This window comes from Nanorana parkeri, unplaced genomic scaffold, assembly GCF_000935625.1.
Source record: "Nanorana parkeri isolate BGI_ZX_2015 unplaced genomic scaffold, ASM93562v1 scaffold418, whole genome shotgun sequence".
Lineage (NCBI taxonomy): Eukaryota > Metazoa > Chordata > Amphibia > Anura > Dicroglossidae > Nanorana > Nanorana parkeri.
Genome location: NW_017306686.1, coordinates 332,939 through 350,492, shown reverse-complemented (window position 1 = coordinate 350,492; position 17,554 = coordinate 332,939). Strand labels below are relative to the sequence as shown.

Sequence of the window (17,554 nt, the reverse complement as noted above, 5' to 3'; positions counted from 1 at the left end):
AAAACTGCTCCTAACCCTTGCAAGGGGGCTATCCACACAAAGCAAGTTTAAGTGCTCAATTTTGGCTAGGTGCCAAAAAAAAGAGTAGGTGCCAAAATAAAAGAGTTATACTCACCCGAGCCCCAGAGTGCTCCCTCCAGTCTACCTCCCTTTCCCCTGCAGCGGTGCCATGTCCCTCTTTGTCCTCACTTTCTATACACTGTGTATTGAACATAATGACTCTGGGACCTTAGAATGCTGCAGCGGAGGGGGAGAGAGGCTCCAGGGACCGGTCTAAGAGCAAGCCGGCTCGGAAGATTGGGTGAGTCTAATTTTAATTTTGGCACCAAGACAAAATGAGCACTCAACCCTTGCATTGCATAGCCCCACTGCAAGGGTTACGAAGAGTTTTGAAATTATAATGAATGCTGCGCGTCATCTAGAACAATACATAAACAAATCTCTATAATAAATACCTGGGTGATAATTGGAGGTGACGTATGGACTTTGTACAAAGAACTTTCACAGTGGAAGGATAAAGAGTGTGGTGCACTTGGGATAAATCCTGAGCACTATATACGTGTGATTCCACATTTGTGTATATTGGAACACGGAATATATGATTGAACTTTCCAGAGGATTATTATTTACAAGAAGATTCATTGTTAACACGTTTTTGATTGCATGTATTATTTAAGCACATATTTATTATAGAGATTTGTTTATGTATTGTTCTAGATGAAGCGCAGCATTCATTATAATTTGATATATTCAGAGGGTAACACTTCTCATAGTGCTTGCAGCTACACAGGGTTTAGCGCAAGGTGCTATTTGTCACTTAGAGTTTTGCCCGGTTTTCTGCTTTAACCCTTGCAGTGCTGCAAGATCAATGCTGCAGGGATTGTCCGGCAACAGCCAGTAGGACACAGGACGCACTTTATTAGAGGAAAGTTATGTTGCTGGTGCTGATAGCCAATTCCTGACCATGAAGTACACTAATAAGCAGAAGTTGTGTGAAAAGCATAAAATAAAGTCACATGAGCATGTATTGACCTCCTATCAATCCAGATAAGTCCCACCATTAAAGAAAAGTAAATCCTGGCATAGACCTCTGTTGCCGGCGTTAGAAATATTGTTCTACTCGGTGTTCTGATCACTGAGGGAGGACAAGCCCCATAGAGATCTATAAAAGGGTCTCTGTCTTTACACCAGGCATGGAACAGCTGCCCATTCAAGTGGAATCTGTCTTCAAGGAGCCACGCCGACTTAATTCCTGGAAACACTATAGTTTCAATTACAACATACAGTCTATGCCAGGGAAGGGGGTCTTAAAGAGACGGCGTCCTTTCCCATTCAGGGCTCGTCCGACTGTAAAAAAAAAAGACTATCCCCCCGACCGCTTTATTCTCACCCTTCCAGGTCTCCCCGGCCGCTCCTTTCTCTAAGGCCGCCACTGCAAACAAGTTGGCCTTTCTGGGTATGCAGAAGTAGTTAACCTCCCATGATGCAGTGCTCAGACCTAGAGGCAAGTCGCTAGCACCGAGTGCTGTCACATAATGGAGAGGCTGATTTCAGAAACTACTGAGATGAGGTCTGACACCGGGTATTGTGGGGAGGAGAGCGCTGAAACAATGAGTATGAAATGGTCAGGGGGGGCTTTACACCCTAAATGAGGAAGGTGATCACGTCTCTTTAAAACATTTTCTGAAGAATTGAACTGCAAAACTATAAAATAAAGTAAAGCTTTTCTCAACTGGAGAGCAGCCGGGGCCCCTCTTAATTTATAGACTTGATGTCTGTAACCTATTGATTAGGGTTTCCCCATTACAGTTCCCAATGATGAGAGAAGCTGTTTGGAAGCAGCACTGCCACTGACAGCTCCTGGTCTCTATTGATTAGGAAGCAATCATGATTATGTGATCGCCATGACAACCAATCATCAAGATCAAATGCAGGCCGGAGACGGCACCGTGCCCCTCTTTGTGTACAGTGTTACTGTGTACAATCTACGTTTGTTAAAATGTTCCGGGGCCGGTGCATGTCCTCGGTAAGCCAGTACATTTCTGATGAGTTCTGATTACGAGAATGGAGGTAAGCGTAATTAAATGTTATACCTGCCTTCCTATGTCATTCCAGAGTCAGTTTTTGGGACTCCAGGTAAAAATGTTAACCCTTGCAGTAGGGCTCATTTTTGTCTAGGGTAGCAAATAGGGATGTCCCGATACTAGCATCGGGACCGATACAGGGCATTTTTACTGAATTCGTATTGCCCGATGCCTGGGACATATCGTTCCGGGTGCCGGGCAAGCGAGAGCAGGGTGCGTGGAGTGGTGACAGAGCTGGATGGTGGAGCTGTGACAGAGCTGGATGGTGGAGCGGTGACAAAGCTGGATGGTGGAGCTGTGACAGAGCCGGACCCGTGGAGCTGTGACAGGCTCTGTCACCTCCCTCAACCTCTGTCCCCGTACTGTGCTAGAACTCCTGTGTTGGAGGTGACAGGGTCAATAAAGAGTACCTGTCACCTCCAAATGCTATCACACAAGCGCTTGTTAGCCCATGTGTGATAGCAATAAAGAGTACTCGTTCTCGGCCAAATGCTCCGATGCCTAGCCCGATACTTCCGATATCAGGAAGCTGGGCAGCGCCTCATTACACGCTGCCCGGCTTCCTGATTGGCCGGGAAGCCGGCTCCATGCTCCTTTGTCGCTTGGTGATGAGGAAGCATGGAGAAGGCTTCCTGGCCAATCAGGAAGCCAGGCAGCGTGTAATGATGCGCTGCCCGGCTTCCTGATTTTTCGGGAAGCTGGCCAATCAGGAGGCTGGGCGCCATGTAATGACGTGGCGCCCAGGTTTCTGATTGGCTGGGAAGCCGGCTTCCCTGCTAATTTGGAAGCCGGGTGGCGAGTCTTTACACAACGCCTGGCTTCCTAAATAGGACTTCCGGTACTCGGTACCGAAATACCGGTAGCTAAGATTCAGAAATTTGGTCCAGTTTTTATTACTACATCCTAATCCGAAAGATCATCCCTCCCTTCCTGTCCTCGTGTTGCTCATACAAGAAATAGGGGGGTGCCGGTGTTACCCCAACAGAAAGGCAAAGTCAAGTGAATTCCAATCGGTCCTCACTCCTATTGAAAAAAATTTGTCCCCTTTGAAGAGATTTCCTGATCCTTTGTAAGGGACTTTCTTGCTAAAACCAATATCTCACTTCGGGAGAGAAGTTTGATTGAATTACTAAAAAGCTTCTTACAATTGTTGGCAAGATCTAAGAAGATGGCGGAGCCCACCAGCATGTACCAATCCATCGACTGGCCCTTTAATGTGTGTACTGTATTTGCCAGCAGCGCCACCTATGGGCAGTTTAAAGGAAACAGATTTTGTTTTTGGTAGTCCGCCAATGTTTAGTTAGTCACACAATGGGGGGAATTTATCCAAACTGGAGCAGAAGAATCTGGAGCAGTTGCCCTGGGCAACTAACCAGCTTCTCTCTTCAGTTTGTTCAGTTAAGGTTTGAAAATGAAAAGTGGATGCCGATTGGTTGCCGTGCACGGCTGCTCCAGATTGTCTGCTCCAGTTGTGATAAATTCCCCTCGTTGTATCCTGACATTTCCTATTTTGTATTAATCTTCTTTTATGTGGTAAACCTTGCTGTGTGACCGGGTCTGATCCTCTACTGTGTATCTGAGAATCTTCATTTCACTCAATGTAATGATTTCTGTATGGTCACAGTGCGTCCTGCCGGAGACGCCAGCTGTGTGTGCCGATTGTCATTTTTTTTCTTTCTTCCTTCCAGTTATCAGAGGCTTTTACAGACTATCTCAGTGCTGGAGGCTCAGCGATCACAATCCGTGTTGGACGTTGAGAACTTAGCCGATCGACAGAAGGACGCGCTGATCGATCCTATTGGTTTTGTGGAGAAGCTTCAAAAGAAGGTATAGTGTAGTCTGAAAATTAAAGTGGCACTAAACTCCGGAGTTATACCTTAAAAATGCATTCAAGAACCTTAACTATTAATAACAATGTCTTATTTGTGTATCACTCGATTGAGCTTAGGGTGACGGGAGGACCCTAGTTTGTGTCCTCCCGTTACCCTAAGGAGAACTATGGGGAAAAGCCCTAACCCCATAGTTCTCCTTTAAGGCTTAACGCCTGAGTTTAGTGTCACTTTAACCATTTCAGAGGGTAGCACCTATCAAACCTTTTGATGAGCTAATTACACTTTTCTGCACACACTGCTGCTGTTTAAATATGTTATTCCCATTATAGGTGGAATCTGGTGAGTTGAGTACTACTGGCTTCTTATAACTTTTGGGAACTCGAGGAAAATGTCCTTGCTGTGTCTGCTAATAAGTTATTGAATAAAACCTGTTTTCAGTACACACCTTATTTTAGAAGTTATTTGCGGACATCTGAATGGTGTATGGCCCGGTTTAAGGAACAAAGGCTTTTACCTTAGCAAAATACATAATTGGATGACTGAAGCGAACGCAGCTTCACCTTCTTTACCAAGCTCGGTGAACATCCATTTGGCTTAGTGTTAAATGTACTGTTAGTAAATCGACCTTCGCAGGTCCACATATCAACCAGGCAACTCAAATATTCAGGAATTCAGCAGTGGCAGCTCTACATCTCTCTCCAGAAGCCCCCTTCAGACCTCTGCATTGGTGAAATGCATGGTAAATCATTACATTGCAAGTTATTTAGGATGACACCCCAATGCATGAGTTCAGTAGGTGCCAATGTTTGGGAGGTGAGTCTGGAACCGATTTTTTTTCTTTCTCCCTAATTAGATGGACATCGGGATACCGCGCACTCAGAGGATCGTCCAGTTACCAGAAATTTCTTGGGACCAGTATACTTTAGCTCTTGGAAACTTCGAAAGAGAGTTCAGAAACCGGAAGCGGAATTCGAGAAGAGTGAAGCTCATTTTTGATAAAGGTTAGAAAGTATTATGACGGAAGTCTGGCTGATCCCAATTTCACAGTTTTGGAATGTGGCGCACCCAGTCTGGTGATATATCTCCTCCACGCTGTGTAGCCAAGCATGTGACATCTGACAGGTATCCTATAGGTTCATATTTTTCTGCCCAAAAACTTGTGACAACAGTTACCTTATAATTGTCCTAATATATACTGTTGGCAGTTTCCAAAAATGTTCAGCAGCTCTTGACCTGACTGCGAGGTACCCTGTCTGAGCTGATATTAGGAGCAACTTGTGGTGTTCCACCAGCTTGGGCTCTATATGTCCATTCTTCCACCACTGGGCCTTAGAGATATATATATGTATATATATATTATTTTTATTTGTTTTTTAGTATCGGTGCATTCTTATACCATTTTTTTCTGTATCGAGTACCGATATTTGTTTTTCGGTACTCACCGATACCGGAAGTCCCATTAAGGAAGCCAGGTGGAGTAGGTGACGAGGGAGCATGAAGTCGGCTTTCTGGCCAATCAGGAAACCGGAGGCAGGTAATGACTCACCATTCAGCTTCCTGATTGGCCGGGAAGGTTGGAGAGTACTTTATAGGCTGCCTCTTGGGTGGTGATATTGCGAGAGCACCTGGAGATAGTATCCCAGATCGATCCCCACTCTTCGGGGGGTCTAGTGTGTCGAAGATCCCGCTGCCAATTCGAGACATATCGGTGGGTGGCTGTGGAAGAGAGGGCATTAAGCTGAGAGTATAAGAGAGAGATTTTTTAATGTAGGTTTGTTTTATAGTGAACAGATTCTTGTCTTTATTCATCTAAGGCATTGTGGGAAAATATGATGATTAAATTAGATGTAAACTCCAATCACTAAAAGAGGTTTTAACATTTTAATGCAATTTCAAAAGTCAGTTTCAAAATTTTAAAATCTGCAGCTTTTATTAAATAAAAACCTTGTGATCCTGCCATTAGACCCCGTTCACATTGAGCGATTTATCGCGCGGTAATTCCCGCGATATCGCGGCAAATTACCACGCGATATCGCGCTCCAATGCAATCTAATGGTGCAAAGGGTCCTGCTGTCGCGGGTCGTGTGTCGCTACAGCAGGACCCTTTTTGGAGCGGATTTAGCCGCGATTCAAGCTTGCTCAATGCAAGCTTGAACGCGACATCGCGCGGCAAAACGCGCGATTTGCATATCGCGCAGTGGGAACGGGGCCTTAGAGTCCTTGTTCAGACGCTTCCTTTCAAAGGTCTAGTTCACACAGGATTCAGCTTGTATAAGGAGGAAGGACAGTGTCAGCAGGGATTGAGAGATGATTTGAGGATCTACAGCCACGTGATACACACATAAGATACTTTTTTGTTAAAGGAGAATTATGAGGCGAGTGATTTTCACTCAGCCTCATAATCTGAGCCGACCTGTGACAATGAAACTGTCACGGGTCGGCTCAGTATATCGGGATGTGAGCGAACTCATACCGTCGCTCGCTCACTTCTTGATCCTGTCCCTGCAGAGAGCCGTGACTCATTCACGGCTCCCTGCAAGGATTCCCCCCTCCCCTGTCCGATCCTCCAGCGCTTACTGGCGGAACGGACGGGGGCGGGTACAGCTGGCTCTGCCTCTAGATAGGCAGAGCCAGCTGTCACTCACGCAGCTGGGTGGATCCAGACAGAATTGTCGGGATCCATTCCGGCTGCGGCATCTCAGTATACCGCGAGCTGTAGCTCGCGGTATACTGAGCTTAGGGTGATGGGAGGACGCTAGTTTGTGTCCTCCTGTTACCCTTAGGAGAACTATGGGGAAAAGCCCTGACCCCATAGTTCTCCTTTTAATAGTTAGGATACTTGAATGCATTTTTAGGATTTAACTCCTGAGTTTAGTGTCCCTTTAATATAAGGCAATATATTTTGGTTCACATTGTATAATGATATCACTAACGCAGAACGTTCCCTATTTGTTTTGCTCCGGCCAGCTGGGTTACATGCCAACTCTCAGAGAACAGGAGAAAAAGATGGAGAGCCTTCCTGTTATTCTGTCCTGCCCCAGAGTGATGATCAGGAATGCTCTGTGATTAACATGTCCCAGGTAAGAGAAGGGTTTTGGGAAGTCTGTACCCATAGGTGATATTTGATGAAGATCCTTAGATAATGCATAATTGTGCATCAGATATCAGTGTTGTGCATCAGGACCATTACAAATTAAGATATTTTCAGCCTCTAATCCAAGATGCCACGGCAGAGTATAAACTATATATAAAGCTTACGGACATCAGAGAACCATTCTAAAACAAAGAAAACAACCCATTCATTATGTGCCAGGTCCATTAATGTCTGTGTAAAAGGTGTAATAAAGCCCTCTTGGCTCAAATCCATCTAATTCATAAACTACTTTAACCCCTTAAGGACCAAGGCCTTTTTTTCCATTTTTTGCGTCCATGTTATAATCCACATTTTAGGCCTGAAAATTACTTCAAACCCCCAAACATTATATATTTTCTGAAAGCCAAGTCCCTATAGAATAAAATGGCGGCAGTTGCAAATTTTTATGTTGCACGACATTAGCACAACTTATCAAACCCAAAAAGTTAGTGAAAAATGCACTTAAGTTAAATTTAATGCCCCAAAACAAAACGAGTAAATAGATGCCCAACATGCCCAGGTAAAAAATTGTGTGCGTCCGTGAAACTGCAACAGATTTCAGTACCCCAAAAAGCCCATACACGACGCTTAAAAAGCCCCCACAGGTCATCAGTTTAGAGATGCAAGTAAATGCTGGCCTTAGAATTATTGCTCTTACTCTGGCGTGCGCGGGGATTCCCAACATGTGTAGCGAGATCGTCGTTTTTGTACGTAGGCGCACCCGACGCCTGTTTACATGAAAATGCGCGTGCTCGAAGGGGCGGGCGACTTAAAACATTTTTTTATATTATTTTCACATTTAATTTATTTAATATTATTTTTAAAACTGTTTTTTTCTTTTTTTTTTTTACTTTAATTGCTATCACATTGAGGGGGCTTGAAACCGCTCCCATATGCATATTTTATCTCTGTATTTAGCTGATGGAGCTCAGGTTTAATATGCGGAGTACCCATGACTCTGTTTTGCAGAGCATGCTGATAGAGAGCAGTGGGATCTTTTCCCTTTGTGACTGCCTCTTTGTAATGTAATCTCGGTACAGCCCTGTATGAACAGACTGGCATGGAGTGGGGCAAGTCACTTTTCTGGGCCCTATTGAGTTGCAGCTCTTTAAGTAGGGTCCTTAAAAAAAAAAAATCAAGGTTAGCCTGATACGTTTGGGAGAAGCAGCCCATAGTTCCACCCCCTGGCTACACATGATGCCAAATATATTTATATCTAGTGTTTTATATTCTCTTTGAGACATATGTCTGTGGCTCTGTGTTTGAAATGCATACCAGAGCTGTATTAGCCTCTAGACCGAGTGTTACCAAGGTCTGCCATAGGAGGCTGCAGTTGGATTTTTAGACCTGCACACATACTACGGCCAAGTTAAAGAAGGAGTCCAGGAAATCTTTTATTAACGCTTGAAGTGGGGCTAGCCCTGCACTGCAAGGGTTAAAAGCTTGTTTGTGTCTAGGTTAAAAAATAAAAAAGCTAGACTCACTAGAAGCTCTGAGCCGGCTTGATCTTAGACCGGTCCTTCCAGTCCCCCTCGCGCGCCCCCCCCCCCCCCCCCTCCTCTGCAGGTCCAGTAAATCATCAATGTCTACACACAGTGTATAGATGTGAGGGCGCTGGGAAAGATTCCAATGCTGCAGCAGAGGAGGCGGCAGGCTGGAGGGAGCGCTGTGACAGCTGGCCGGCTCAGAGCTTTGCTTGAGTGTCCCAAGACACAAACAAGCACTTAACCCTTGCAGTGCGGGGGTGGCCCCACTGCATGGGTTAATGACAAATCTCCTGCAGTGCTTTAAACAGTAGTCAATTAACCTACCTGCATGGGGAGGGAACCCAGACTACCTGGTGAAAACCCACACAAGCACAGGGAGGACATGCAAACTCTAAGCAAATGATCATAAAAGGGGCATTCAAACCGAGGCCCCCAATGCTACAAGGCAGGAGTGCTAACTGCACTACCCATACTAGTATAACATGGAATCAAGTTTCCTTCCTGAGTTTATGCAAATTATGCAAAAACAGCTGAATGGTGTGGGGGGAAGATTTAGTCAGAGAGCAGCTCATTCTGACTTGTTGTATTACAGGTAAGAGGCAGACTCTGTGTGGACTCCAAGGCGGGAACCTTCAATCAGTTGTGGACAGTGGAAGAACAGGTAAGGGATCCAGTCCATCACGGTGTCATTCTGATCTCCTTTCCTCCAGTTTAATACATTTGCTCTTTTTGAATTACGCTGAACACTCGATTGTTGTATTTTTATGATCGAATAGAAAAAACTGGAGCAGCTGCTTTTGAAGTTCCCCCCGGAAGAGGTGGAATCCAAGCGGTGGCAAAAGATTGCAGACGAGTTAGGAAACAGGACGGCCAAACAAGTGAGTAGCCTGCTACTGTCCTTCACTGTCTATGACACAAGAACGTCCTGCACAGTGGGGAATATGCAAGTGTTGTCTGTCCTGAGGGGATCTTGACATGATCCTGTGCTTTGCAGATGAAGTTCAACAGGTTTACATTAGTACTACTCTCTCCATCAGCCCTGCAAAAGCTCAGAGTTACTCTAGTTAGAGCCGGTATGTAATTGCTAAAGAGACCCTGTCACCAGACCATTCATATCAACAAAAAACTTCCCATAAGATCACATGTGCACTTAATGTATTTTATGCATGTTATTTTCCTGTAAAAGCCTCCCTTTGGTAGACACCCAAAAGCCACGAGACTGCTGCTGGGTGCCACCATCTTTGGGTGTGATGTCAGCAGACCAGAAGCTGTCACTTAAGTGACCCTGTGTTGCCGGGTAAGGAAACTCTAGCCCTCCGGCTGTGGCAAACATACAAATCCCATCATGCCTCTGCCTCTGGGAGTCATGTCTGTGGCTGTCAGTCTTGCAATGCCTCATGGGAATTGTAGTTGCACCACAGTTGGAGGGCCAGAGTTTGCCTACCCCTGTTCTATTGTATTGCTCTTTATTACTCTCTTGGCATCTTCATAAAAGGTTATGTGGGGAGGGATGGAGAAGCTGGACCAGCATAGACAATGATTAGGTAATCCAGAGGAGCAATGATGTGCAAGAAGGGAGAGGGCTGTCCTAGGGAATTGACTGCTGAAATAGTCAAGTAAGCATTCACATTACTGGATTTTTTTGTGGTGGGAGGAGCCTATCTCTCTAATGCTGTCCTGGAAGGTTCCTAGAAACAGAGTTACCAGGTACGTAACTCCAATTTTTTACTGCAATTGTTTCAGTTGGTGACAGGGCCTCTTTAAAGACTGATGAATTGTTTGGCTCAAAGGGCACTGACACTTTTTTTATGGGCCATAGTGAGTTCAGCATCGTTCGGATGTCTTCCTTCCTAACTCTATGCATTAGATTGGCTCTGCTGGGGAGATCATTAAAGTGATCATTATATTATTATGGCTTCAAGGGATTGTGGTAGGGACACAGGCTGGAGAGTTAATGGTAGGGGAATCACAGTAAGTGGATATAAATGTGTGTTTATAGTGGAGAGCAGATCTATCCACTGTACAGTACAAACTTTCTCTACACTGCAGCAATTACTTTGCGTCCCACCCATTCATACAATGCAAGCTGCGGTATGGCACAGAATGTAGAAGTGGATGGTAGTTCCAGGCCCAGTGATAAACCTTCAGCTCTTCTACTGTGAACACCGGACAGACTGTTCCTCAGGCTGGTAGTTGGCTTTGTGCTCACTCATCCTTCTGGATAATACAGTTGCTTTTTTTTAATCATTGTGACTTGTTTTCGCAGGTTGCCAGCCGAGTGCAGAAGTACTTTATAAAACTGACCAAAGCTGGCATCCCAGTGCCAGGGCGAACTCCAAACCTTTACATGTATTCTAAAAAGGTATAAAAGGGTGAGGGGATACCGGCTGCCTAATGCTTGTGCTTGTATATGTTATTAGAAGGCATCAGGTTTGTTATTTTTATGATGGATTTTTCTCCATGTTTTATTTTGTGATCAGTAAGCATATTCTGATTTCCTTGTGCCGCCCTGTCTGCCGTTAGTGAATCTTTTATTATCTCTGAATTTATGTTTGTTTTTATTTTAGTAAGGAAATATTGTATTGCATAGGTGAATTCATTATTATTTCGATAATCCATAGGGGTTCATTTATCTGCTCACTGTTATGCACTACAGACCCCTGCAGCCCATCTCATTCATAAAAATCAGGCAGCAAGGTGTAGCTGGCAAAGGCCCATGAGGTTCTACTCAATGGAACTGAGAGAGCTCTGTCATTGCAGGAGAGCAGGTCCTGTGACTTTGACAGGTGACATGATTGGGTTCTCCTCCCAGCTTTTTTTTCCATTTACAGAATCGTCATTCAGGGGAGTACAGAACAAATTTGTAAAGCACATCGCTGTGTTTTTGTGTTTTTAAGCAGCGGTAAGGCTGCTTTTTAAATGACCCTCCTGGTGATTTGAAAGACAAAGATTGTACACTGAGAGGCCAGTTTATTATGACCACCTGACGTTTGTAGGCAAATTAGCTATAATTTCGCGCTGAAGTTGCTAGAGGGCCAGACCATTATAAATAGGGAAGCAGGTTGTTTACCACGGCAGTAGAAGTGATTTTTTTCTGAAGATACGGGGAAACAACGCAATTTAACAGCCTTTGAACGTGGGATGATTGTTGGCGCTCGGAGCCATGGAGCGAGTATCAGCAAAACAGCAGAATTGGTAAATGTTCAAGAGCAGCTGTTGTTAAAGTGTTTAAAGACCGGACTGTCAGCCGAAAATCTGGGTCTGAACGTGCGAATTGTGGCCGTCAGCGACTAGTCAATGTTAGGGCAGAACGGAGAGTGGCAAGACTGGTACAAGACAACAGAAGGGCAACAGTGCAGTGTCAGATTCCTCGCATCACCTTTCAACATCTCGTGGAGTCACGAGGCGGCCCAACGAAGTACTGATGGGGTGGTCATAATAGTCTGGCCACTCAGTGTATATAGTGAAGCTTTTGTAAAAAGTTTAAAAACTTGTAAACTGCCCTTGTCTTGCCCCTCCAACCCCCAACTTACCCCCATCCCAGAGCATTAAGAAGAACCCTGGAGAACCTGTTACTCTGTTAACCTTGGCAATTACAGTTGTGTTTATATTGGCTAATATCACAATGTTTATCACCCTGTCACCAGCTTAACAATTTGTAGGTAAAAGCACAGAACAATCTGGTTTTTTGTTGTCATGCAATGAGGGACACAGGAAGCCTTTCTCCTTCAGATTATACTGCTACCTTCAGCAGGATTTGACACTGGCAAACAAAAAAAAAATTGTAAGCCAACCTAAGAAATCCTTCCCAGTATCAGTATGCCTCGGTTTTTAACTAGTGTCCGAGGAGCAGCCCTGCTGCTGAAAGACTAACCTACGTCTTGCTAGCACTAGTTTCTGCATTGTTAGATGGCCTCCAAAAAAGAACAGAGACACTCTTTTGGAGCCTCTTAAGAAATTGTCCATGGCATTCACCAGGTCCACCATCCCTTCTCTTTCTCAGAAGGACTTTTTGACCACTGTGGTCAGCCAAGACTCATGAGTACAAGTCCTTGTTCTTTCAGCTCTATGACCTTTTAGTCTTGCTCCTGTAACCTATGAGTTTACCAGAGTGCTGACCCCAGTGTTTGCCATAATGCATTCCCATGGCATCCCCATTGTGGGATACATAAGCGACCTCCAGTGCAGGAAACAGTTGGTGTTTGCCATCTTTGGTAACATGAATAAGGTTGGATCCTGACTCTTCAGAAATCAGCGCTGTAGTCCTCTAATCACCTGCAGGCAGCATAAGCCAGGTGGTTTCTTCTGCAAGCAAATCTTCATGTCCTTGTTCTTCAGTCTGGGAGTTGCCTGTCTCTCAGGTGTTCATTAGAGTTGCAGGTCTGTGGTTTGAGGCACCCCTTTATCTCAGCGCTACAGTCCTTTGTCCTGGGACAATTTGGCCATGATCAGGTTGTTTACGGTCTGCTGGATCATTCTTCCAGCTCTGGAGTCAGGGAAGTTTTTCCTTACCACTTCTGGAAAATCCTATTATCGGAAGTATGCTTGTTGGGCTGGAGAGGAGCTTTGGCATCCTACTGTTGTAAGGGCCCTCAGCATCGGAGAGTTGGCATCTCCCAGTCTGTATCCTGGAAGGAGCTGATGACTTCACCTACAAGATGGCGGAACCCAGCAGCAGCCCCAGGCCTTTTAGTTGCCTAAACATGAGATGCTCCTACAGGTCAATAACATGCCTAAAATACATCAAATGCTCATATAATCCCATGGCAAGGTTGTTGTTGAAATAAATGGTCTGGCAACAGGTTCTCTTTAATGTATTTTCCTGCTTTTGTACACACAGCCTCCCAGTAAGCGACAGCATGTCCTCAACAAACATCTGTTCAAACCCTCCACCTTCATGACATCACACGAACCACCTGTGTTCATGGAAGAGGACGACGACCACTCCAGTTACCGGGACCTCGACGCAGCTGCTGACGAAGACGATGAAGTCTCGGTAATTGTGCTCGATTTGTCTGTGTTCAAATCTCTCCTGTGCGCCGTGTATGATTTTATAGTGGAGATACTGTATATTGCGTCTACTATCACCTGTCGTAGTTTCCTCTTCCAGATGTATTTCATTCACAATTTCTATTCCGAACTACTTTATCAGATTATCCAAAAGATGTAAAATAATGCCATCGCTGTTTGCAATGACTCATTTTACCCAACAGATGTATACCTGCGCGCCTTGAGGTTTTAACTTCACTGTTAGTGCCGGTGTAGACCGGCTTCCATGTGCAAATCGGCATGTTTGCTGCAGAAGTTTGAAATGCAGTTTGACCTCCTTCTGACTTGCGATTGAGCTGCTGCTTTTTGCATCTTCATAGACTTGTAGTTGGAGAGAAGCAGTTTTGAAGAATGCAAACATTTTTTAACCCTTAAAGTAGGGCTACCCTTGCACCGCAAGTAGAGCTCGCTTTGGTCTAGGTGCAATACAACAAAGTTATACTCACCTGATTGTCGCAGCCAACTGGCTGGTAGAGCGCGCCCTTCAACCTCGCCCCTGCTCCGCTGCATCGATGGTATGTCCCTCGGTGTCCTTACATCCTATACATGTATAGGACATGACTCACAGGACCTCAGACTGCTGGAGCAGAGGAGAAGAGAGGCTGGAAGGACCGGTCTAAGAGCAAGCTGGCTCCAAGGGTTGGGTGTGTATAACTTTATTTTTGCACCTACACCAAAACTACACATCCTTTGCAGAAGACGTGTATCCAAACCTCTGTCATTGTCCTTAGTGGTGAGACAAGTTGTTTTACATGCTGGTTTGTGAGTGTGCCATGATGCCTTTCTACTGTTCTACACCAAAACTAGCACCCAACCCTTGTAGTGCAGGGGTAGCCCCACTGCAAGGGTTAAGAACATTTTTGCCTGGAGTTCTTTAATTAGCATTTAACCGTTGCAGTGCCAGCCACACTACTGCAGCTGTAGTTTTTGTTAAATTCCATGAAGGAGATGGATACAGATCACACACATTTACTGTTTAGTCTGGAGTTCAGTTTTAAGTATCTCCAGTCATTGAACTCATGCAAGTTTGATAATTACTAATCCAGGACCGTTTCTGAAGGTTGGAGCCAGACAGTCAGATAGCATTTGCAGAAAGGGGTCAACAGTAGCAACTCCTATATATCAGCATAGATTTTCTTAACATCTGTGGAGAGGTGGTCCTTGTTTTACGACATTGGTATCGGTAGCCAGACAATTATATACAAATGCTAATCTGTCCCCTCTGCAGGATGAGGAGTCCATTCCCGCTGCTTGCCGTGGCCTACAAGAGTATAAAGAGCTACTTGAACTGAAAAAACTGAAGAAGCAAAGACTCCAAGACATGGAGGCTGACAGTGGCTTCGTGCAGCATGTTGGCTTCAAAGTAAGTTCACTCCTGAGGTGTAAATTGAGAATTTGTCTAATTCTGTTTTTAATACTTTTTCCAGATTTTGGAGGATGATGGAGCTTCCTCTGTAGTGCCCCATTCTTACAGGCAGGGGGCGCTGAATGATGCTAAAATGAATGGAGTTGTGATTTGTAGACACAGTAGATCAGTCAATGATAAAGCCGGCCATACACCAGTAGAATTTAATTCTGAGGAATCATTCGTCGGACAATTCAACGGTATTCATCATCATTGACTCAACTCATTTAATTGGAAAGCCCTTAAAAAGTTTGTCCCAACCTGACATTAAATAGAATCCGAGCAGGTTTTCTATTGCTTATTAAATAAAGAAAGACTAATGCAATGTTTATTTTACCTTGAAATATTTATTGCATTCATAGAAGAAGATATATGCATTCTGCTCATCAGCCCATGAGGTTGTAGAGGCTATACACATACTCTCACACTCTCTCTCTGCCCCCCCTTGACTTGCCACCTGGCTTCCTGATTAGCCGGAAAGCTGTCCCCATGCTTCTTTGTCACTAGGTGACGAGGTAGCATGAAGCCGGCTTCCCGGCCAATCGGAAAACAGGGCGCCACGTCATTACATGGTGCCCGGCTTCCTGATTGGTCAGCTTCTCGACCAATCAGGAAGCTGGGCAGTGAGTCATTACACGCTGCTCGGCTTCCTGATTGGACAGGAAGCCGGCTCCATGCTCCCTCGTCACAAGTGACGAGGAAGCATGGAGCCGACTTTCCGGCCAATCGGGAAGCCAGGCAGCGTGTAATGACTCACTGTCCAGCTTCTTGATGCCGGAAGTATCGGGCTAGGCATCAGAGCATTTGGGCGAGAATGAGTACTCACCCAAATACGCGGCACCGATTCTAGTATCCGTATCGCTGCATCTCTAACAGAAACCTTTAGTTTTTCCATACATTGCTATAACATGCATAATTGTTTAAACGAATGTTCGTGACCATGAAAGTTCTAATTCCGGATGAAATTTTGCTGGCCATAACCTGTTCAGTTTATTTTTTTGTTCAACCCACGGGCTGAACGAAAAAAATAGAACAGATTCCTCTATTCCTCCATCAACGCTTACAAAGGTTGATCGAGGAATCTGTTTGCTTTTGTATTTCCTTTGAATACCTGAACAGAGCCTGTAGCTTACTGGCTGTCGCCTACGTTCGTTCGAAGATTTTCCGACTGCCGTCTTTGATCAGCAAATCAAAGGATGCCGGACGAAATTCGCATATTGGGGGTGCCACTGTCTGCACCCTTTCGGTTCCTGAGGGACTGGCTGAAATTTGTACAGTGTATGGCCACCTTAAGTATGAATTTTCCCAACGGAGGATCAGATTAAGAGTTAGAAATGTTGTTCTTTCAGATGAGCAGCATTTTCCAACCCGGGCCTTTCATTTTTCAATATTACAATATTTGTTTTGTCCCCATTAATTATTAGAAAAACAAATGAACTTTCTGAAAACTGAATTTTTGTAACAGAATTCTACTGGTGTGTGTAGTCTCCTGAGAAAAGTAAATAAACATTTACTGGAATATATTTTATCATTTTCCACTTTTATAGAATAGGTAGAAGAGCTCTTTTGCTCCTGATTGGCAGGCTCTCATCCTCCACCAATCAGATGTTTTATCAAAGCAGCAGTGCGGCTGCCACCATAGGGAGCTGCTCCGTTTTCTTCCAGCATGCTTAGAAACTCATTAGATGAAACTCATTAGATGAAATGGGTTCCCGAGGCTGGGCTGTGCCTGTGTGACAAACCAGCCATGGGATTCCAGACTTGGATGCATTTAAAAGTCCAGCAGGTGTATCTGCTTGGTAAAGCTGGCAAAGCAGCTGATTAGTCCAGGATCAGCATGCAGTGCACCTTCCCACCAGAAGAGGGACCCAGAGCGAAGGCCTCAAGTGTTTTTAAAAGTGAATCCTCTCTAGTTGAAGTCCCGAGATGGTTTACTTTGCAAGAAGATCACCAGCAAATGTATTGTCCATTTATTGATTGCTGTGGTCTCTTTAATCTCAGGACTCTCCTTGCCCCAGCCTTAGTGTTTTGATGAGTTCCACGCTCTGTGCGGCGGTATAGTTTACAGCAGGAGTAGGCAATCTCCAGCCCTTCAGCTGAAACTACAAATATCATCATGCATCTGCCTCTGGGAGTCGTGTGTGGCTGTCAGTCTTGCAATGCCTCTTGTTTTTGTTTTTTTTGGAGGGCTGGAGTTCGCCTATGCCTTGTTTAGGGCATTCACTACTAATAAAGCTGACTGGGTAGATCTGCTATCTCCCTGAGGATGGAGTGGTAACGTCTGTCTGCGTATTGGCCCTAGGTTCAATATTTACCCAATTAGGAAGCCGTGCACATTGTGAATGCCATATAAATGAGCTCTTATTGTGCAAAGATTTTCTAACAAGTTGTAAAGCTCTGAGTGATATTGAGCGCTTTGGTTGCCTATTAGGGGGTCTGAAAGGGGGAGATCTTGCCTTAGTGCAGCATTGGGTCACCAAATCAAGGGTGGGTAAAGGCTGACCTCGCTCTGTGTACAGCTAAGTACAGTGTTGATGTGTCCCCCCCCCCAGTGTTCCCAGCAT

The 17,554-nt window shown here is 44.8% G+C and overlaps 1 protein-coding gene across 2 annotated transcripts in view; it reads left to right on the top strand.

Moving 5' to 3' along the window:
- The window catches only part of ZZZ3 (zinc finger ZZ-type containing 3), a 34,247-nt gene that overhangs the window by 13,037 nt on the left and 3,656 nt on the right, over positions 1–17,554 (top strand). For both annotated transcript variants that reach the window (XM_018559880.1, XM_018559881.1), the window contains exons 3-10: positions 3,773–3,911; positions 4,770–4,917; positions 6,884–6,996; positions 9,129–9,197; positions 9,313–9,414; positions 10,803–10,898; positions 13,377–13,532; positions 14,814–14,948. In XM_018559880.1, coding sequence (XP_018415382.1) covers positions 3,773–3,911; positions 4,770–4,917; positions 6,884–6,996; positions 9,129–9,197; positions 9,313–9,414; positions 10,803–10,898; positions 13,377–13,532; positions 14,814–14,948 — 958 coding nt within the window. The remainder of the gene's footprint in view (positions 1–3,772; positions 3,912–4,769; positions 4,918–6,883; positions 6,997–9,128; positions 9,198–9,312; positions 9,415–10,802; positions 10,899–13,376; positions 13,533–14,813; positions 14,949–17,554) is intronic.